The following is a 23,155-nucleotide window of genomic DNA, read 5'->3' on the forward strand; positions in this document are numbered from 1 at the left end:
GGTGACTTGTCCCCAGATAAAACTCAGCAGGATGCTACAGCTGCTGTCAGCCTCTGCATAACTTCTCTTGATAGCTCAGGCAACTTCAGCCTTTGTCACGTCTCTTCCTTTGATCAGAGCTACACAAGGGACAGAGTTTTGAAGTAAATGCATATTGTACCAATACTTTTGACGTCCTATCTTCATTCTTCCCTTCCTTTGGTGTGTGAGTCAACCCAGCAGACCTATCATGCTTTAAATTAATTGGGTCTTGGAAGAGAACAGAGGTAATGAGCCATTCCAGGACGGCATTTCTTAAAAGCCAGGGAATGTACAGCACAGGGGAGGGTGCTGCCTGAGTCTTCCTCACCTTGTCAAACATATCCACCTCTCTCCTGAGCTTGTGACAGGGTCTGTGCAGTGTCTGTCAGCTGCTGGCCTCCACTCCAGACACCTCTGAAGGGGAGCTCCTCTGACAAAGTCCTGCTTGCAGAGCTGCAGCTCTCTGGCCTCAAACCAGTGATGTGCTTGCAGAAGGGCTGAGTTTACACAATGTGAGAGGTTACGAGTTTGAACTGTTTGTCAAAGATGAGAAGGCTCCTTGTGAGCTCAGTGCCTGGATGTGGGGGGGTCCCTGCTCACTGTTCCTGTACCTGTGCAGGAGGACTCAAAGAAGCCCCCGCAGAGTGAGCTGCAGACAGGGATGAGGGAATTAACATCCCAAATAAAGCCCCCATGTACACCACACACAGAAAGTGACTTACCCCTTCCACTCTTTGCCAAGACCCTCTTCATTAGCAAAGAGTTTTCTGTTGAGGAAAACAGGATTTTTTGGGTTTTGTTTGTTTGTTTTTCTGTCTCGACTACCACACAGAGGGGGGAGAAGAACCTCCTAAAAAGAAAACACACAGTAAAGAGTGTTCAAGGCTCAGAGGCTTCTGAATCTGAGAGTTCACCCCAGCAAAGGACAATGCACATTGATGGGTTGAATTCCCACACAGATGGGCTGCACCAAACCAAAGGGCAGACTTTGATGGCCCAAGCCATGGCCAGGCTGGAGCACTCAGAGCTGGTAGGACAGCACAGGCAGGAGCTGGCTCTTAGCATCACCTGCTAGGGTTTCACATCCCATTCAAAATCAGGGGGCCAGCAATCAGACAGGAATCGGATGTGCTGTCAGTCATTCTGTATGATGGTTTCCAAGAAAGAGAAAAAGAAAAAGAAGTCTGAAGATCCAGCTCCAGTGGATCACTAGACAAAGCCCATCAGAGTGGAGAGGGGGCACAGTTACAATGGTGTACTGTAATAGATTGTTAAAATGGTAGTTCTCTTTGTTCTATCACCCAAACCTTACAGCTGAACCTCAAGGACTATCAAATGCATTACAGAGCTTTTCTTTTCCAACTACCCTGAAGTTGTATTATTAGTAGCTATTATGTAATTGCCATTTGTATTTTGAATAATAAAGTCTGTAACTATTCACAGGACATCAATTGCTATGGCATTGTTGCTCTTTTCTTATTTCTCCTTTTGAAGCCCATTTTGTACAATGTGCCCCTCCACCCACTTGCCTGTGCTGAATCTCAGAGCCAGTCAGAGAATATGATAACAGCAGGCTCTAGCCTGACATAATGCACATGAAAGCACTGTTCCCATGTCAGTGGCAACTAATGCCAGATCATACTCTGACCCTGAGGAAACTGAGCTTTGGTTATCATGGAGGACTATTTGCACTTCCCAGTTCCTGCTGCCTGAATTTTAATTTGACTTAAGTTGGAGGATGAATTTAAAATTTGGTTGTAGTTTCTGTTTTAGATGTGCTACCTCCATTGTTTAGAAATCTGGTGTGTCCATGCCAGGTGAGAGGAAACTCAAAGCCTCTGTGGGGCTGCTGAAAGCTCAGCTGGGAGGGAGGTTCCAGAGACACTCAGGGAGCTCCCACCCTGCTGCCACCTTGGGCAAACCCGAGCTGGGTTCTAACACACGTCTGGGCTGTGCACATTAGTAGCACAGCAATGTAAAGCTTGGTAATTTATATTTCAGGGGCTCAGCTATACTTTCGGCCCTAAAATCTAACAGACACCAATGTCTGAGGGCAAAAGGAAGAGTTCTGCAGCTCCTCAGTTCCAAAGCCTCTGGTGCCTGTGTATCTGCACTCATATTAATTCTTCTGTCCAGAGAGGAGCCAGCCCTGCAGGAAACAAAAAGACCTTCTGACATTTAAGAGTAAGACACAAGAAAGAAAGACACAGAATACCTTTAATGCATCCAGCATATGGAGTCTCCTCAGAGACAGACAGGTAACTGGAATTTTGCTCAAGAGGGACAGGGAAAAATCTCTAGCAATTTTATTGCACAACACAGCCATTCCTGCTCCTGAAGTGTTAAATAGATAAAAACCAGACAGGCATCAATCAGAGACTTGTCTAATAACCTGGAACACATAGGACCAGCAGCTCCATCAGGGGTCTGAGGGCAGGAGAGGCTGGTTGGGATTATTGCTGTGAAAGGGGTCAAATCTTAATTCCTTAACCAGTGAGGGCCTGAGTGTTTCAGGATGTTCTAACACATACCTGTAGTTCGATAATTAGCACCTGGAGAAAGCTAACATGCCCGGGATTTTGCTGGAAATATGATTGCACTAAACTCATAGCACTCCTTTTCTGAGCTTGCAGCTCTAAAGCCAGTGATGATGTATGCCAGCAGGAACAGCATGGGAGGATAATGAAACGGCTCTTTGGATGCACAAGAATCTCACAGCCACAGTAAAAATGGCTTCAGGGGGACCAAAAAATAGCAGAAGCCTCCCAGATCATCTTGCTATACCTGTAGTAAACATCCAGTGTGTCTTTCTGTAGCCCTCTGGCAAGAAACTCCAGAGAGGAAATGCAAAGCTCATTCTACTTCTGCTGAAGCAACTGGAGTTCTGCCACAGTCAGGAACTGATGAATCTCTTAGACCTGTGAATCCATAAATACAAAATTCTGAGCAAAGAACCAGTTCCTTGGAAATGTACACCAAATATACAAATCTTTCCTCCTGCAGAAGGAATTCCTGTCTTCATCTGGAATCTTTTTCTACTATTTGCCAAGAATATCTTCATTAGTCTCTCAAAGAGCCTATGGCTGACATAGTGCAAGCTGTGATGCCCAGTTTACTCCATGGCAAATAGCCCCCAAACTAGGAAAAATCTAATGTTTAACCTGTCATCATGGTATATATGCCCTGATAAAGGTTACAAATGCCAGGACCAGGACAGACATCAGGGTGCTGTGAACAACATTTTTAAATGTGTTATTAAGTGGAATCAGGAAAAATCAGATAATTTGGAAGATAGAAGTGTTATTATCATTGGAATACACAGGAGGACCATAGTTGGACTCACAATGAAAGTGGATTCTTGGCTCCACATGTCAGCATGGGAACTTTTCACTCAGAAGCAGAATTTGGAGTCTGGCAAGACCCACATCCCATGACCCATGCCCTCCCATGTGTTCCCCATCCTGTAGCTACTCCCCTGCCTTACTCCTTGCATTGCCTGGCCACAGCATGGACATGGAGAGGGAGAGCCATGGGCAGGGGAAGGAGATCAATGCAGGTGACTGGAAATGGACAGGAAAAAACTCTCTCTATATATATATGTATATGGAATAAGTGACACATATGGAATGCAAAATGAGAAAGATTATAATACCTAGTTTAAAAATACGTTGCCTAAAGTCTTTGAAACCTAAACTGTCTTCTGTGTCAGCACAAGCGCTGAAACTGCACCAGGAGCCTTTCCGCAAAGACCCGGGCCGGGAGAGGTTTGTGGGGACGGCTTTCCCCTTTTCCCGTTAAGGCACTGCCGGGGACTCCGCAAGCACGGATGCTCCGCTGTGGTGGGCGCTGCCCTCCGCCCCGGCCCCGCAGCAGCCCCGTGGGTCCCGCGGGAGCAGCCTCGGCGGCGGCGGCGTGTGAGCGCAGGGAGCGCGGCACCGATAACCCCCGGTACCGGTAACCCCCGGCACCGGTAACCCCGGCACCGGTAACCCCGGTACCGGTAACCCCGGTACCGGTAACCCCCGGCACCGATAACCCCGGCACCGATAACCCCGGCACCGGTAACCCCCGGCACCCGTAACCCCCGGCACCGGTAACCCCCGGCACCGGTAACCCCCGGTAAGGACTGCCGGGCCGGCCGCTTGTGAATGGAGCAGCCCCGCCCCGAGCGGCGGCTCCGCCCCCGCGGCTGCACGTGCGGGAGGGCCGGGGGTGCGCGGTGAGAGAGGGGTGACAGGGGGGTGACAGGAGGGGTGACAGGGGTGCGCGGTGAGAGGGGTGACAGGGGGGTGCGCGGTGAGAGAGAGGTGCGCGGTGAGAGAGAGGTGCGCGGTGCAGCGCGGAGAGGTGACACACCTCCGGGGTGACAGGGGTGAGAGCGATGTGCGAGGTGTGCGGGGTCTGAGGGCTGTGTGCGGTGCAGGGCTGCGGTGCGGAAGGCGTGCGGCGGTGAGTGCAGAGTGTGCGCGTGGTGCGGGGTGTGCGGAGAGTGCGGGGTGTGCAGGGTGTGCGCTGCGGGGTGTGCGGACTGTGCGGAGTGTGTGGGGTGTGTGGGGTGTGCGGGGTGTGTGGGGTGTGCGGAGTGTGTGGGGTGTGTGGGGTGTGCGGGGTGTGTGGGGTGTGCGGAGTGTGTGGGGTGTGTGGGGTGTGCGGGGTGTGCGGGGTGTGCGGAGTGTGTGGGGTGTGCGGAGTGTGCGGGGTGTGCGGAGTGTGCGGAGTGTGTGGGGTGTGTGGGGTGTGTGTGGTACGGGGTGTGTGGGGTGCAGAGTGTGCAGTGTAGGGTGTGTGGTGCGGGGTGTGTGGGGTGTGTGGGGTGTGTGGGGTGTGTGGTGTGGGGTGTGTGGGGTGCGGGGTGTGTGGGGTGTGCCCGGGAGCCGGAGGAGCCGCTGCTGCCCCTTAGGACCGGGCACCGCCGGGATCAAAAACGTTCAGGCAGTGCAAGGTGAGTGAGGGGGGGTAAGGGTAAGGTTAGGGATGGGGGTGAGGGTGGGGAGTCTGGTTTCTCCTTGTTGGAGTGTGCAGGGAACAGGGGTGTAATTATGCTGTAATGTATGCACTGTCACCTGTCTGATGTAGGAAGTGAAGTGTTGTTTTCTATTCAGAATTCAGATCGTTGCTGGAGAGACTTGTTTGGATTTGTTTAGAGTGGAAGGTGAAGGCTTCTGCATTGGGAAGAAATCTCTGTGACAGCAGCGCAGGATGGTCAGGCAGCCTGCTTGAGCCCAGAGCTCACCTGTGAACTTCTTGCTCTTGCTGTGTGAGGGAGTGTGTGATCCCAAACCAGCCCCTTCCTGCCACACCATTGGAGCTGCTCCCCAACAGGGAAGACCAGCGTTGACCTACCATGCCTCACTCACTGCTGCAGCCATACAGGTCACAGGTGATGGCGTTTCTTGAGGAGTTTGACCATTACTCTTCCCTGGCCAAACTCATGTCCATCTACCACGCAACTAACAGGACCATCTTCAACTGGACAGAGAGCCGCATTGTCGAGTGGGAGAAATTTGCTGAGCTGGCCAAATATGAGCCAGAATCCCAGAAACCAACAGTGAAAGCGCTCCTAATCGTGGCATACTCAGTCATCATTGTCATGTCTCTCTTTGGGAACATGCTGGTGTGCCACGTGGTGCTGAAGAACAAGAGGATGCACTCAGCCACCAGCCTCTTCATCGTCAACCTGGCAGTGTCAGACATCATGATCACATTGCTCAACACGCCTTTCACCTTGGTAAGTAGCTGGTCTTGCTGTCCCTTCAACCAGGACAGAGTCTCCCCCCCACCAGAACTCTGCCTGGTGGTCACAGGCTTTCCGTGCACTCTCTCCTAGGGCTGAGGTGGGAACCCAACACCACCAAGTCTAACTGAGAACTGCCAGGGAAGTAAAGCATTGTTCAGTGACCTGTGGGCTCTCTGTTGCTCTGTTAGATTCTGTAACTTGTAGAAACTCCAAAGTCTACCACAATGTATGCTACCAAACCCCAGCAAGAGTTTCTTGGGGAATGAGAACAAGTGTTTTTAAAGTTCATGCAGGAGAGAACTAGAGAGTCCCTTAGTGGGTCAGAACAGTCTGAATGCCAGTCATATTGGGTGACTGGAAGAAAGCAGTCAAGCTTTTCAGAGATGCCAGCTGGATTAAGGCTTCAATGGAAGCTCTCCAAATCTGACAGTGGGGTTGACATAAAACCTTGGTCCACTTTTTCCAAGTATAGTTGTTAGCGTAATAAAAAGTTTCTACCACTGTTCACAAGCAATGTTTGTAGAACAGGCCAGGAGGGCTGTGGCATCACCACTTCATAATCAGTGGGGTTTGACCCTATAAACTCTTCTATAAAGGTGTTTCAGAGATCAGGTTAGCTGATCTTTCTATGAGTTTCAGGTGAAGCTGCCCAACCAGCCAGAACCCCTGAGCCAGCTCAGGTTCCAGCCAAAGGACTTGTTAGAAAACAAAGCCAATCCCCATGGATTTTTTTTCACCAAGTTTTCTGGCTGATGAGCTGCTGTTTCCCATCAGGTCCGGTTTGTGAACAGCACATGGATTTTTGGGAAGGCCATGTGCCACATCAGCCGCTTTGTGCAGTACTGCTCCCTCCACGTCTCCACGCTGACCCTGACGGCCATCGCTCTCGACAGGCACCAGGTGACACTGCCCACCCTCTCCTCCTTGCAAGGCTCTGGAAGGAGACTTCAGCTGTGAGACAGACCCGTGTCTGTCCATGGCCATGTCAAACACTGGCTGTGTGTCCAGGGCAGGGCAGCAAGGACAGCCCAGGCCATGTGCTTGTCCCTAGCAATCACTCCCCTTTCCCGTGCTGTTGTCAAATACTAAGTAAGTTCCAAACTATCAGATTTTATCCGCTTAAAGGTCTAACAAAGAAAATTTTGTGAAAGGTGAATTTCTGCCTCAGCAGAGGGGAGAAAAGCTCAGTTTCACAGGCCCAGCTGAAACAAGAGACATTTCTTATATAGTTCATATAGAATAAAAAACACACCCTTGAGTGAAGACACTTGGCTAGATACATTCTTTTTTTTTTTTCTTGACCTAATGTAACCTCCAGCTTAAGGAAAATGATTCTCACATAACAAGACTGAGGATAAAGTTTGAAAGCTCCTCTGAGCAGACTGAGAAGTTCAACGTTTCCCATTTTCCAGGTCATTCTAATGAATAGGACATTTTCCTAATCATGGTTGTCATTTTCCTATCATTAGCTGTGTGAGATTATGTCACAAACTGCCCACTCCCCTCATGGGCTGTGAGGGCCTTTGCTTCCCATGGGACAGGAATCATGCTGGAGTCTCTGTTGTAGGTCATCCTGAACCCGCTGAAGCAGAGGATGTCCCTGACAAAGGGAGCTCTCAGCATCTCTGTTATCTGGCTGATGGCAACCTGTTTCTCCCTGCCCCATGCTGTCTATCAAAAGCTTTTCCAGTACAACTACAGGTGAGTGTTTCTCCCCAGTGAGTGTTGGAGGCCTGTCAGCCCTTGTGCAGTGTCACTCGCTCAGCAGGGAGGGCACCGGAGTGTCCCAGGCATGGGGAGGGGCGATGTGGGATGAGAGGGAGTTGGGGTGTGGGTGACATCCCAATTCCCACAGCAGAGGCTGGGGCTGTGGAAGAGCTGCCTGGGCTGCTGTCTGGAGTTTGCTCTCACCACCTCCTGCGTGCTCAGACGAGGCTCTGGGTTCCACTCCCAGCCATGTGCTGGGGCAGTCCCAGGCACAGCCTGGCTGGGGCACAGCTGCTGGCAACACACACCTCCTCCAGTGCCATGGCATTGCCAGGAGAGCCTCTGTCCCAAGAAGTTAATTTTCTCCTGAGGGACTTTCCTCTTCCCTCCTTTTGCCTGCTCGGTTCTTCAGACCCAGCAAGACCAAGCCCTTCCAACTTGCTCAGGCAGGGAGGAGACAGAGAGAGTCAAACTGCAGTTTCAAAAAGAAAGAAAAGAAACCTTCTGTTGGGAATACCTGTGCTGACATCACCGAGGCTCTGCAGGGAGCAGGAGACCACCCTGGTTTGTCAGCAGGGCTACTGATCCCTCTTCCCCGGGATTTCATACACTGAGTCTCAGGTTGTGACTCCCCTGTATTTCATCCATGTGGATTTACAAAGCAGGACCCACCTTCCCTGAAGTGTGAGGTTCCTCTGCCCAATGTTACACTAATGAGAAAAACAAAGAGGAGCCCCCACCCCCTTCTTCATGAAACAGGGCTGTGGGGGGACAACTGTGGAGCTGGGAGGGCCCCAGTGAGGGACCAGTGCTTTGGAGGAGCTGGAGCTCTCCTGGTGTGCCATGGTGCCTCCCCTCAGGAAAAGGAACCCTTTGCTTGGCTGAACACAATGACAGCTGATGAAGTGGAATTTCACATCCATATGAGGACTGAAATACCAGAAAAAAGGAGAAGGTTCTGATGTAGAGGGAAAGAAAAAGAAAAAAAATTGAAAGCAGAAGCTTATCTCCCCACAAAAGGCCCAGCAATCACACTTGTCTCTGCTGTCACCCTCTGCCAGGGAGAAATACAAAACCCAAACTCTGGGGTTCTTTGTCCTTGCAGTTCTTTCCTCTGTGGTACCCATCCTGTTCTGTCCCTCCTGTCCCCACCAGCCTGTGGCATTGCTGTGACCTCTCTTGTCTAGAAAACAGTCCGTAACAGTACCCAAGTGGGATTTTTGTGGCGGGTGTCACGCTGCTGGTGCTGCCCTTCGCAGGAATGCCAGCCTCGAGGCCAAGGGGATAATCTTACCATGACCTGTATTTTCAGGCTGAGATCAGCATCCCAGGGAGTGGGGCAAGGAGACACTGTGACAGGCAGCAGGAATGAGGCTTCTGTTGTAGACACTGACCTTCTGTATAAAGGACAAATCTAATTTCCTGCAGCCCAGCCAGATCCCTCCTGTTTACGAGGCAGGAGAGTGTGAGTGCCTGCATAGGCTGCTCCTGCTTTTGGTGTACGTGGGGCTGCACCAGCTGGAAGTGTGATGGGGGCCTCGCAGCCCTCCCCTGCCTGTGCTTGTGCCTGATGTGCCTGAGATAGCCAGGGGATGTCATACCTCCAACTGTCCAGACTGTAAACACAGGGCAGGGTTACTCTGTGCTTGTGTTGCTCTGCAGCTGTGCTTGGGGATTAGGGAACAAATTGCTCATGAATGAACGAAACCTACGATCTGTTTCGGGGCACCTGTCTCTGCTCATCCTTTGGCATGGCCAGAGGAAACTGAGCCCTGTGTTGGCACGAGGCAGCTCAGCGATATAAGGACTTCCAGGACATGCTATTCCTGTCCCTGCCTTCCATTGAAAAAAAAAAAATCACTGTTGTAATATTGCTTGTAATAGCTCCTGCAGGGCCAGGGCTCCTGAGATTACTACCAGGGACTGGTTAGGGTTCTGGAATGGGAAGCAGGGGCTCCAGCAGCATCCATCTCCGGCTGCACTACACAGCAGTCACCTGAGTCCCTGATCATATCAGAATTCACCAAAACCATGTCCTGCCAGATCCTCTTTGGCGAGTCCTCTGTTCCAGTGGTGAGGTCCCCCAGATCCAGGGGAGGAAAAGTCAAGACTGCAGTTCAAACAAGATGATTTTCCCTTCTGCGTCAGTTCCCCTCTTGAGTGGCATCTCTGGGTCCTCTGCACTCGGTGGACCCATTGACCCTCCTCTGACCTCATCTCCTGCTCCAGCTGCCTGTTCTCAGCAATCTCTTATTTGTGGCACAAAAGGTAGCTCCAGCAGTTGAAAACAGGATATTAAAGATATTAATCAATACTGCAATGAATAGTGCAGCTTGATGGGGGGCAAAAATCTATGCTGAATAGAGAAGAACCAAGGACAAGGGATGAAGAGAGAAGAATAAAATGGAATAAGAGAAAGAAAAATAAAGGGAAAAGGAAAGAAAAGGAGGAAACCTCCACTGGAAATGAATTCCATCACTTCCAGTCACCAGCTGCAGGGTGTGGAGGGGACACTCAGTGCAGTGAAGGGTGATGGGATGAGAGCCACTGCTGGCCAGGCAGTGAGAACACACTCGGATCCTGGGGCTGGATGGGATGCGACAGGTGTAAGTTGTTAAAATGAGCTGTTGTGTGTATGGTTACAGTCGGTTCTTAGTTAATTGTCAGTGGTTCAACTGGAGCCGAGTCACTAATCATCACACCAGTTTTAAGAGGTAGCAGGAAGGTTGTAGGAGCTGATGGCAAGGGAATGGTGGGTGGGGAAGGGAGGTGGGTTGGTCAGGCCTGTGAGTCTTTCTCACAACCTCCAGCCAGAGCAGCTTTGGCCACTTGCTGCAGGGATCCTGTGCTGGTGGGTATGGCAGGGCAGGGGCTCCTGGCTGCTGTGGGGCACAGCAGGGTGGGTGCTCCCATGGAGGGCAGGGGCTGCAGGTCCAGCCTGAGAGAGACATGCCAGAACTTTGGCTCTGTGTCCTCCCTCTGTCCTCACTGCACCTGTGAGCAGGTGGCTGTGGGCACCGTGAGACCCCCACTGTGGTTTGAGCCAGCAGCACCCATGGGACAGCAATGGCCATGTGCCAAATCTGTATTTCTTGTTTTCAAGGGAAGCCACTGTCCGGAGTCTGTGCCTCCCTGATTTCCCTGAGCCCGCAGAGTTGGTCTGGAAGTATCTGGACCTGTCTACCTTTCTCCTTCTTTACCTCCTGCCTCTGCTGATCATCACCGTCACCTACATGCGTCTGGCCAAGAAGCTGTGGCTCCGCAATGCCATCGGGGACATCACCACGCAGCAGTATGTCACCCACCACAGGAACAAGAAGAGGAGTATCAAGATGCTGATGCTGGTGGTGGTGGTCTTTGCAGTCTGCTGGTTCCCCCTGAACTGCTATGTGGTGCTCATCTCCAGTCTGGGCATCAAGACAAAGAACTCGCTCTATTTCGCCCTGCACTGGTTTGCCATGAGCAGCACCTGCTACAACCCCTTCATCTACTGCTGGCTGAACGAGAGCTTCCGCACGGAGCTCCGCTCCCTGCTCTGCCTCTGCCAGAAGGTGCCACAGGCTCGGGGCCAGGCGCTGCCAGCCAGGGCCGTGTCCTGCCGCGAGGCGTGGCTGGAACAGACCAGGTGCAGGAAGGGACCTGCCTCCCAGGCCAGCAGCTCCAGCAGAAACCTCCCGACGGCCAACACGGACCTGTGAGCCACGGGGCTGAGGGGAGTTACCTGCTTGTGGGAGGCATCAAAGGGCATCTCCAGTCTCTCCTTAGGAGCCAGCATTGCTGCGCTGCTGTTTCATTGCTGACTTTTGGCTTGTCTTACTGTAGCCCCTCCTCTGCTTGGCATGGTGGGCACACAGTCTCTCCAGCACTCCACCAGTAAAATCCATGCTGCAGCTGGTCCAGGGGGCAGGAATGTGTATGGGGGACATGGAGCTTCTCAGACATGGTGATTTGCTTTCAGGTTTTCCCATTTATTGCTAGCAGAGGGATTGGACCCGGGTTTCTGTCACTGGCCTGAGCCACTGGCCTGTAGCACGTGCAATAGCGTGGGGCTCTGCACAGCAGCAGAAACAAATCTGTGATGAAAGGTGTTTGAAGGAAGGACTTGGACATGCAGAGGAACTCCATCCACAGGGAGTCTCACCAGTTAGTGTATAGCAAAGCCTCCAACAGAGGTAAGGATTTTAACAGCAATTTTGCTCTCAGATTCTGCTGCTCTCCTGCCCTGTCTCTGTCCCACCCACAGCAGCTGGGAGCCAGCCCCAAGACAAGGGGAGCAGAGACGCACCCCAGGAGCCATGGCCGTGGGCTCAGCTGGCACGATGACAGATTAATCTAGTCCACTGAGAAGTTCTTCTTATTATAAATATATTAATTCAGTAAAGAGAGCTACACTGGCACTTTACAAAAGGCCACAAAATATTTCATCAGGGCTGTAGCATTCACTCACTGAAGAATGGAATCATTCTGCATTGTTACTAGTTGCTGTAAAAGTCTCATTTAAACAACAGGAGGGCAAGACAGGGCTGGAAGGAATGTCCTGTGAGGAGCAACCAAGGTCTCTGGGGCTGTCTAGCTGGTGCAAACCAGGTGATGGATTTCAGTAGCCCAAGGGCAGCTGTGTCTGCTGGGGGGCTCCTGGTCTGTGCTGGCAATAGCCCAGACAGATCTTCTGCCCAGAGACGCTGTGGGGGCCTGAGTGGCTTGAGGGAATAAGAACATACTCCCACCCCCTTCCTGGGGGAAGATAAGCCAGACCAAAGAAGGGAAACTAAGGACTGATTTATTTTTATTTTTTGTTATTTTCCATTTGTGCAGTGAGAAGGAAAAGGACAGAAAGGAGGGGGGTCCTTGCTTCAGGCCACTTGTCCCCAGTTGGGCACCTTGGGTGTGCACTGTAATGCCTGCACCAGAAGAAAACAGCAGAACATGAGGAGTGGCAACAGGAATGGGTGAATGCTTGGGCCCTGAGGCACTTTGCTCAGAGCTCACAATTATTGAACATCGGAATTCAAAGCTGTCTGTGCTGGGTGCCAGCACTGTCCTCACTCAGTGTTCAGCAGGGTTTGTTTTCAGTCAAAAAACATCATTGTGAGTTTTTTCAAAATGTTAAAATCATCTCTAATTAATAAGCATCACCTCATTGAATTATTAAGAGAAGCTATCATTTGCTTTTTTTACTGTTCCTCACTCCTCACTAGCTTTTGGTGAGCAGCTCTCAAACTGCCATGTATTGTCTTTACTATTTCTTAGGTTTGTTTTCCTTCCTTTCTTTCTTTAAATGGCTGAATAACTTTTTCCTGGAGGAATCCAAGCCTTTACTCCAAAGAAGGGGTCTCTCCACACTCCCTTGATCTTCTGCTAATCTGGTAACTAACCCTGTAGTTAGCTATCTCTTGCTGTCAGAAAGAACCTGGCTGGTTTTCCTTGGATCTGTCAATTGCAGCATCTCCTCATTGCTGAATTTTTCTCCCCTAAATGGGCAGGATGTAAGAGCTGACTGTATCGAATCTCTGTAATGGCTCAGCTATCTGGACTGATAATTATCAATGCCTGAGTGAGATTCAGAGCCTCACATGCTTCACCCAGTGCTTCAAGGCTCCTCTATCACTTGAGGATGCCCTGAATCCCAGCAGCTCTCAGGCAAACATGGAATGCACTATATATATATATATATATATATATATATATATATATATATAAAAGTATAACCTGAGCATTGTTTGACCAGGGCATGGCCAGTGCCTGGGGGGCAGGAGCTGCATCTCTGCTGGACTCCAAGCCAGGCTCTGGAAACGGGAATCTGTGAAGTTCGGCTTCTGCTGGGTCGGAGTCAACTCAGCACGTAAACAGATGCTTAAACATTCCTTACAAACATTCCCCAAGCTGTCTCCAGTCCTGCAACCACCCACCTGTGGAAGTGGCTTCCTGAGGGGGAGCTCCTGGAGACCGAGGCTGTGCTGCCGCTTCGGTTCGGTCCAAACCCAGGAGTGTGGGGTGGGAGAATCCACCAGGAGGCCTCTGCCATGAGGAGACCTCTCCCTCTTCCCATTGCAGACCGAGCCCTCACCCGGTGCCCTGGGCAGGCGAAGCCCCCCGGGAGGGAGAACCCCCAGGGACAGTTTCAGATTATTGAAACACTGAGTCACCGCAGGCCTACTCCCGGGAAACTATTTGAGCACGCACAAATCAGCGTGCAAAGATCCAGCAAGACATGTCTGAGTGATTAACAGCCCGAATTTATTAAGATTAGCTCATGCCAAATGCAGCAGAGTGCCTTCAGCAGAGTTGCTGATGAAGACGATAACGGGGAGCACAGTGCAGGGAATACCTGAATTCCAGAGGCAAATCCTCTTATATAGCCCCACCATATAATGAACAAAGAAACCACAACATGCCAACTAGATTAACAAAAAGCTAGCAGAAAAAACCCCACAATGAGTCAGAAAATTAGCTCAGGAAGGAGAAACAGAATACAATTATCATCACTTAGCTCTTCAAGTGGAAAACAGCACAGAGGGGCTGGCCAAAGCATGCTGCAGGAATAAAGGGGAATGTCCTCAGTTAAATCCAGTTTAAGCCCTGGAAGTGGGGGTGTAGGTGGGCCAGTGTCAAACCATCATCTTGTACTGGGAAGTAACTTGGCATCTTAAGTCACTCACAGATCAGGGGAGGAAGAAGGAGGAAGGAGCCTGGCCCTTACCTGGGAGACTGGATGTGAAAGGCACACCCTGAATTCCCGCGTGGGAGACGATGTGCAGCCACCCTGTGCCCCAGGCAGCAGCAAAATCTCTCCTTTGAGCCGGGGCACACAGCTCTGCTCTCTCACTGACTGTGGAGACAACGTTCCTGCCCCCCAAAGAACTCACCTGTCCCCACAGAGCCATCCTGTCCCCAAAGAACTCACCTGTCCCCACAGAGCCATCCTGTTCCCAAAGAACTCACCTGTCCCCACAGAGCCCACCTGCCCCCCAAAGAACTCACCTGTCCCCACAGAGCCCACCTGCCCCCCAAAGAACTCCCCTGTCCCCACAGAGCCTGCCTGACCCCCAAAGAACTCACCTGTCCCCACAGAGCCCACCTGCCCCCCCAAAGAACTCACCTGTCCCCACAGAGCCCACCTGCCCCCCAAAGAACTCACCTGTCCTCACAGAGCCCACCTGACCCCCAAAGAACTCACCTGTCCCCACAGAGCCTGCCTGCCCCCCAAAGAACTCACCTGTCCCCACAGAGCCATCCTGTCCCCCAAAGAACTCACCTGTCCCCACAGAGCCATCCTGTCCCCAAAGAACTCACCTGTCCCCACAGAGCCATCCTGTCCCCAAAGAACTCACCTGTCCCCACAGAGCCCGCCTGTCCCCAAAGAACTCACCTGTCCCCACAGATCCCGCCTGCTCTCCCCCGCTGCCTCCTCCCAGCACCGCTCCTGCACTGCGGTGGGCAAAGGAACGCTTCTGATCTCCCAGACTTTGGATGGAGCCCAGGCAGGAATACTGGCAAGTGAGGACAGGTTTAGCACCAGGCACGGGCTGCAGTCAGCGCTTGGTTTGAAGACTAAGGGCATTTCACAAGCTGCCCTGTCCCACCGGTGCTCAGACCCCACCCCAGTTCCAGGATCTGCTCCTAAACTGCTCCCCTGAGGTGATACCAGAGCACTCCCAGAGCTCAGCTCTTCCCAATCCGTGCTGAGCAGGTACATTGGAGACTTTGCCCAGGTGTGCTGTGATGGCAGGTTTCTGCACTGGAGCAGGACTAATGTTTCTGTGGTCCCCGATGGGATGGGACATGGGCCAGCAGCCGGTCCCAAACGCTGCTCTGAGCAGTGCTGGGAGAGCAGGAGGGACCCAGAGCAGGCGGGGTGTGGGTGCTGTGCTGGGGGCTGTGCTGGAGCCAGCCCTGCCTCGGGAGCTCACATGGAGCCTCCACAGGCAGCAAAGCAAAAGCACCTCTTGCCCTGCTGCCCATCCCTGGTATTTTGTTATTTGCCCTGGTAATAAGGGCTGAGTTAATGTGCTTGGTCCTTGATTGATGTTTCACTCCCCCAGCAGCCCACACTGGCTGATGATGCCCAGTTCAGTAGTGCCAAACTGTAGAAGTGGAGGGCAGCTGTCACTGACACCAGACGTGAGAGGGAAATTAAAATAGTAATAAACCCCCCCAAAAGCCACAGGCTGAGCCCTGCAGGAGCCAGGACTGGTTGTACAACACAATAGTCTGTCACTTGAAGAGACTTCTCCGTGACAGGCCCATAAAAGTCTTCTTGGCAGATGAGAACAGACTAATTGCTTTATAAAATCAGATGAATGGACCATCTAATGCATCTGCTGGAGACAAAGTTGCTTTATGGGACACTGTAAGGGGCAAGTACAGGGAGGGTCCCCATTAATGGAATTCCTGCTTATTACTTTACAGTTAATGGGGCTTCAGAGCATAAAGGTTTATATCCTCTATATCATTCCCACATGCTCTCATTGCATTCATCTGTATCTGCTATGGGGTTCTGCAGGCTGTGGCACCTTGGTGGTCTCCTGTCTCCAGGATTTCCACTCTGCAGGGACCTGCAGTTGCTGTTTGTAGCTGACAGCAGCTACAGGAATTTTCAATGCCTCATTTTGATAGTTTCTTGCTGTTCCTACAGCACTGCAGAAGTAATTTCCATTTCAAACCCACACCTGGAGCCAAGCTGAACACCACAATCAGTGTGATTCCAGGGTGCCCAGACTGTGGGTACTGTTAGGAGATAATTTATCATACCTAACAAAAATGATGGCAGCAAGTTTCAGAGCAGCAGATTTTGTTTCTATTTTTGAGACAATGTTTTTTTTTGCAGCCACATCCTGCCTCAGGCAGTTTTCCACAGGAATTAAGTGATCAATTAATCAATAGCCTTAACCTTTTGCAGCTTCCTTCTCTTTTCACAGCTTATTTTGACCTTTTACTGGTGATACATGGCAAACATGGCAGAATTCAGAACACAAGGAGTGCCTGGATCATTTCCATGATGGATTTACCACAGTTCCATCAGTGGGGAGTTAGAGTAGGCTGGGTGGCTCTGGGCTATTTTGGAGAGTTTAATTTGCTACTGAACTGTGATACACCGCTTGCACCTTTCATATTCAGGTTCATAAACCAAGTCTCTCCTAAGGGCTGGAAAGGAATCGAGTTTTAGGTTTTACCATTACAGCTTTTCTTTCACAGTACATTGTCATTCCTGAACTCTTCACAGTTCAATTATTTAACTGTTTGTCTCCATTTCCCACCCTGTTCTGGAATTAAATGCACCAGTTGCTCGTGCTGACAAACAGTGACTGATGCCGACCATTCCCTCATGGAGATGGCAATGGCTGCACTCCAAATAAAGTCTTTAATGCAGTGTCCCTTTCCTCTTTATGTTCATTTTTCTATGGCAGGATATACATTTTTCCCCCATTATTAGATTTGACACACCCTGCGTTGTATTTAACAGAATTGCACTAACTTGCCTTACTTTGCCTTCCATTCAGGAGAATATAAGTATTTTGCTGTCTTGCATGGCTTGCAGGGCAGGGTGTAGGGAGGTTCATTCTCCAGGAGAACTGTTATGATTAACAGAGCTAATAAAGACCATGAATATTTAGCAAAATATTCAGGCATCTCAGCTGTAAATGGGAACATCACCACTTGACTAATTCTCAGCTTCTTTGTGAAGCCAAGTTGCCAATTTGTTTGTTTTGCCTTTGTTTCTCCTGGTCACTGTGAAGGAAGGAGGGATTGAGGGGGAAGGTAGGACAAGTGTCCCATTTTCCTGTCTGCAGTGTTGAGCATTGCTGACACGTTCTCTGCTCCCCTCCCCGTACAAAGTGGGCACAGGAGCCTTTCCCCCATTTCTTTTCTGTCTGTATTGATGTGTTTGTGTCCACACACACACTCTGGACTCCAAGCTGCCATTTCTAATGCCTTTCCATGGCACAGGTGCCTCAGGGCGGGAGCACAGCCCTGTTGGTACCCAGGGCAGAGGATGTGGGGCTGATGCCTTGGGAAGACCCGCGGGACAGGACCAGGGTAAGGTCATGGTGTGGAGCAGAGCAGCTCACAGCCCACCTGCTGTCGATGGAGATATCCTTGGGCTGGGGCAGGATGGGAGCCCCAGCCTGGGGTCACGTCTGGCTGGTCTGACTTTGGAGGTGGCCAGGGCACAGACCTGGGGCATTGGGTGCTCCTTGCTCCACGTGTTCACATTAGCTCTAGGAGGTGAGAAATGATGAACCTTGGCCCTGTTGTTACTGCACTTGATTGGGGTATTTATTTGTAATCCTCTAATTCCTTCAAACCAGCTCAGAGGAGAATGAGGGGGTGTGTGAAAAGGTATTTAATGGTTTTTATAACACTTTATTCTTTTGCTAAAATTCCATCCCTAGTGCTGCTGCGTTAGAAGGCAAACCAGCCCAGTACCCAGGCTATCAGCTTCCTTTAATTGTCATAGAGAAACAGGCTGGCCAGGCTCAAAAACCTCATTTACCACCAGGGCTCAGGGCAGGAATATAGGAATTTCATTTGGGATAATAATGTATTTTGGAAGGATAATAATAACTATTGGCATCAGGTTGTCCCCAAAGACAGTGTTTCTTTGCCTCCAGCAGAGCTCTGGGATTGGAGCTGGATTTGTTTCCCCTTAAAAAATCAACATCTGCTGCCAATAAAAAGAATCAGGTGGGTTTGGTGTTTTTTGTTTGCTTGTTTGTTTTGGGGTTTTTTTTGTTTGTTTTTGTTTTTTTGTGGATGCTGCTCACAGTTTGGTCCTAGATGAGATGGTTTTTGCTCATTAATGCTCCCCCAAGCATTCTGCCCAGTTCCTCAGAATCTGGTGGCTCTTTTGCCCACCAAGGCTGTGGGTGACAGTGGCACTCCCTGCAGGGCCACCCAGCAGCCTTGAACTCCGTGCCCCAAACATGCCCTGTGAACCTCTTCAGCTGCTTTTTCACTCCCTGTGAGTGAGCTGACAGGTTGGGAAGGTGAGGGTGCAAGGCAGAAGAACAATGGATTTCTGCCTCCTGGCAAACACATCCAATTCAATAATGTGCTGCAAAATGTGTTTTCCTTTGCTTGTGATTGCCCTCATGTCCTGCAGAGACACAGTGAGGTAAGAACCGAGCATGCAGAGGAAGCCTGGGGGAAATACAGAATGAGAAAATCAGAGAAGAAACAGTAAAGAAGAAACAGTAAAAAACACCTGCGGGGAAGGAAAGTGGAGAAGGAAAGGAACTTCTGTAAGGAAATTCATGTCTCTCTAACCAATTTCAGTCTTCAGTTTTAGCAATGGAAATTGATCTGCCTGTCCCCCAGCCCCTGTGCAGGGGCCAGGGGCACATGAGGGCAGGTGTTTAAGGTTTCTTTACTGGTGAGCCTCCTGGTTAGGGTTAGACAAGGAAATGAAGTGTGAAAGCAGGGAAGCTGTTTGCCAAGGCATTCCAGAGCTGTTGGTGTCATTCCTGCCCTTTTCTCACTAAATGCTGCAGATCAGACTCCCCTGAGGACTTTGTGCTTACCCTCTCCTGCACGGAAAAGGGCAGCCACCCCCTCCCTGTAACTACAGAATTTCAGTCAGTGCTTTAACAAAACACTGTTCTTAATCCAGGTCACCTCAGCCCAGAGCAAACACAGGGTTTTAGTAAAAAACGCAACTGTGAAAGCTCTTGCTCTGTGCCTCCAGAACCTGCACATGAGGGAGATCTTAGAAAGCTCCTCTGAGTCCACTGTCTGTAGACCATGCAGCTCTTGTTAACACAGGGCTCATTAATTAGCCTGGTTCCAAGCAGGATCCCACTCGGAACACTTCATTAGTGGGAACACCTCCAGCAGCTCCCCTTTGCCTCTCAGTGCTCATGGGGAGAAGGACATGCCCCCCCAGCAGGGTCTCCTGTGAGAAGGATGCAAAGACCTCATGTGACTGCAATCTCACCCCAGCAGGTCTGAGATAAGCTCAGCTCAGGGGTCCCTGTCTGCACAAGGACAGGGCCACGGTCCCCACCTCTACAGGTTCATTTCAGGGCGTGCAGGTGAGGTATCCACACCACACACATTTCACCTGGGCTCTTTAAAGCAAAACCCCATCTGTCAGGAGCATGTGTCTCAGCAGAACTGCTGGCTGTGATCTGTGACTGCTGGGGGCAGCAGGACACTCATCTGCCTTCAAAGACAGCTCAGGAGAGGGCCCAGTGCGTGTGTCTCATGGGCCAAACAGCATTCCCTGGCATTCCCCCTGTAGCTGGAGGCTTGCCAAGCTGTGAGTGCCTTTGCACGGCTCTGCATCCCAGCTGGAGATGTTCCTGCTGGAGGCAGCTGAGGGAAGGAGCGGGTACCTCAGCACCCTGACCTGCTGCCAGCCTCTCTGGGAAGAGTGGCTGAGGTGGCTCCAGTGCTGGGGGCAGAAGCCAGCCTTGCTCTGACCACCAAGGTCCTCAGCCACACACTTGTCTGCTCACATGGAGTACGTGTGTTTCTCTGCCAGCTCTGCTTCACAGGAGCTGCCTCTTATCCCAGCTTGGAGTACAAGAATCCAAAGCACTTTGAAGAGAACATGATTGATTTAGCATCGCTCCTTGGGCTTCAGCCAAAAACAAGGCAAGACCAGACAGCACAAGTGGTCTGAGGTGAGGAGCAGAGGGGGTGTAAACCTCTTGATCCCTGGGAGTTCCTGCCTTGGGTGGGAGCATCTGCTCTGCATGGGAGGGGCAGCCCTGTTCTTCCAGAACAGACTCGAGGTGTGGCCAAACCCACCTCCCTTTGCCTACTGCAGTGTGTCCAGCCACCTGAGAATGCAGAGTCCTGATGGTTACAACCCCAGAGCCAGGAATCACTCGAAAGTAAGGCATGACATTGGTTGAATCCCACCCCAAAAGCATGCAGGAAGCTTCTCTCCCAATGGACACTTCTGGCCCTCTCCTCCTGCAGCGACAGTGGCCTCAGCCAGGTGACAGGCACAGGCAGAGCTTTGGGCTCAGGTCACCCACGGGAGGGCCACAGCACCCTGCCCATACCTTCAGCCTCAGGCTGGTGCAGGCAGGAACACTGAGACTGAACCTGTGCAGACTGTGGGGAGATTGGGCACTCTCAGAACACCTGGGCTGCAGCACGTACAGCATCTGTGACAGCAGGCTCCAGGCACCATGCTCCACAGAAAAGGCTTCTTTGGAAGCTGTGGATGCTGAGTTCCCCCACCACTGCCATGGCTTTGTGTTTGGTGGTGGATGAGTGGCTCTTCTGGGCCCTGGCTGTGCTGTCCATAGCTGTTGTCCTGGGGAATGACAGAGGCAGCCAGGCCTGCTGCCACAGCACTGCATCCTCACATGCAGGATGAGCTGCAGCACTGCAAGCACTCCTAGAGCCTGCCAGAGTCTGGGCAAGTATCATAGCTTTAATTAGAATAGAAAACATCCTTCATGCTAATAATTATTTTAAACATACCAGCATAAGGGCATGGATAGGCTTAATGAGCCCTGTAATTACCGAGCTTAAACAGTAACTGTTCCTTAGTGAAGCTTCTGGAATGGGAGTTCCTTGGGCATTGTTTAGGGGTCCCTTCCTCCCCATGGCCCCAGGCCATGCAGTGAACCACACCTGAGACTTGGCCACTATGGGGAATGTTAAACCCACGTAAAAACCAAAGCTGATGCCTGTGTGGTGCTCTGGGGGGCCCTGAGGGGACAGGGCCATGGCCCCCCCATCCAGCACCACCCACTGCAGCCCCTCCTGCCCGTTCCCACACCAGGGATGAGGCTGCTGACCTCGGCTGCTGCAGCATCTCTCTGGGAAGCGCTGCCTGCCCTGCCAGCCAGGGCCCAGCAGCCTCAGCCCCACCAGCAGGTGGGCAGGGGGCCCGCAGCAATGGGGAGAGGAAGCAAAACTCACCAAGCGTCACCATGTCTGGCTCCAAAGTTTATTGAACTACAAACACACATCACTCAAGAGCACCAGGTCTGGAGGAATGTGAGGGACCAACCCCCTTCCATTAAAAGGGGGTAGGAGCTTCAACTTCTGCTTGATTTGAACACAAACAACACCCCAAACCCAACAGTAACAACGCTACAGAAGAATTCCAATGGTAACAGCACAGAATTTACAAAAATATAAATAACCTATTCATAACCTTAAAGAAAAATAACATCTACCATAAAAAACAACATGTATTCCCTTGGGTAAACCGTGGCTACAGAAATGTAGTGATTATTTTTTTTGAAAAGCACCAGAGTCTGAAGTATTAAATAATCCAGCACAGAGATGGGATCTCCCCCCAGCACTTGCAGACTCTTCCAAGAAGTGTGCCCAGATCAGTAACACCAAGGTTTCTTCAGTATTGCCCATTCCTGTTAAAAGCACATTGGAGGGACAGCTCTCATGAGCCCCCTGTTCAGGAACAGTACCCGAGGGATGTTCACCAATTGTTTACCAGAATAAACACTTTAACAACAGTGAAGTATGTGTCTATTTTAAGTCTATGCTTAAGAGCTTCCCAGAACAGGGCTGGATTTAAACTTATCATACAAATTCCTCTGCAAATCAGACTTCCAGGCAAGAGTGGTGTGGAAACCAATCACTTGTAAAAAAATAACCCCATTGCACTGGAGTGTTTCCACTGTTCAGTCCTAGCTCAAGCTTGCACAGATGCAGAGTTATTTGATTTCTTTCACCTCTCTGTGAGCCATGCCAGCTTGGCACAAATGGCTTCCTGAGGCTGTGGCATGAGATCCAGCACTACAGGAATTTCCCTCCCTTACATTTCATGTGTAATGTTGAAAATACTATTAAAAAGTAAAAGTCAAGTATCAAATCCATTGGTTCCCCACTGAAGCAGTTCCCTGCTCAGGGATCACCGTGGCTCTGATGCCCCAGTCATGGCATTATCCTGGTTTTCAAGGCTCTCATGGTTCCCTGAGGGCTCTGGCTGGGCTGGAGGCAGCCTGGCCAAAGGGTCTTAGGGTGGGCTAAAGGCTACCTGTTGAACTTTTGGCCCTTGTAAACACAGCTGGCTTTGTCACCACAGCTGAAGGAAGGTGCCTGCCATGAGCACAGTGAGAGTGGGGAGCAGCCCTTGGCTGGGAGCTGGGGGAGCCTCACAGCCACGTCCTGCAATGCTCTTGTGCAGTGTCCAGCCCTGCTGGAGCACCACCAGTGCAACCTGCACCGACCTGAGGCTCTGCGGGGGAACCACAACAGCTCAAACACATGAAACCAGTCCCTGGCAAGCAGTGCTGAGGCAGCACACCCTGTGGCACAGCCTCCTGAGGGGCAGGAGCTGTGGCATGGCACACACCACCCTACACACCCTGTATGGCGTGGCTCAGACCCACACACAGCACAGCGCTGCACCCTCAAGGCAGGGGTTAAGTTTTGACTGCAATATTGCTCAGATAGCAAACAATTGAAATGTAAGTTTACCTTAAAGGCTATGAAGGAAAAGGGGTGATTTCTTTATAAAAATGAGGAAAATCTCCAAACAAATGAACTAAAGCCTCACTCCATTTGCTTGGCCCAGAGTCCCACCCTGGCACAGCGATGGAGCTGCTCAGCATGTGAAGAGATTTGCAGCACACACCTGTGACATGTCCCTGCTATCCACAGCTCTAATTTAACAGCCCTTCCTGCTCACCTCTTGCTCCTGACACTGCCATGTGACAGGAGCAGGCTGGCTCTGCCATCCTGCCTGGCTGTCCCAAG

At 51.0% G+C, this 23,155-nt stretch overlaps 1 protein-coding gene across 3 annotated transcripts; it reads left to right on the plus strand.

Annotated features, from left to right (window-relative positions):
* Nucleotides 1-4,885: 4,885 nt before the first annotated feature.
* On the plus strand, nt 4,886-13,089 carry LOC131583409 (G-protein coupled receptor 83-like). 3 transcript variants are annotated; one of them, XR_009278513.1, is made up of 6 exons: nt 4,886-4,963; nt 5,124-5,749; nt 6,533-6,658; nt 7,326-7,459; nt 10,569-11,637; nt 12,281-13,089. XR_009278513.1 is itself a non-coding variant. In XM_058847447.1 (6 exons), the coding sequence occupies exons 2-6, from the start codon at nt 5,366-5,368 to the stop codon at nt 11,161-11,163; spliced, it is 1,155 nt and encodes a 384-aa protein (XP_058703430.1). In that variant the 5' UTR covers nt 4,886-4,963; nt 5,124-5,365; the 3' UTR covers nt 11,164-13,089. The 3 variants fall into 3 exon arrangements, 2 of the variants coding, with proteins under 2 accessions (XP_058703430.1, XP_058703429.1); XM_058847447.1 differs by having other exon boundaries at nt 5,124-5,394; nt 5,479-5,749; nt 10,569-13,089; XM_058847446.1 differs by having other exon boundaries at nt 10,569-13,089.
* The last annotated feature ends 10,066 nt before the right edge of the window (nt 13,090-23,155 follow it).

Source organism: Poecile atricapillus, chromosome 12 (genome assembly GCF_030490865.1).
Source record: "Poecile atricapillus isolate bPoeAtr1 chromosome 12, bPoeAtr1.hap1, whole genome shotgun sequence".
NCBI classification, from domain to species: Eukaryota; Metazoa; Chordata; class Aves; order Passeriformes; family Paridae; genus Poecile; species Poecile atricapillus.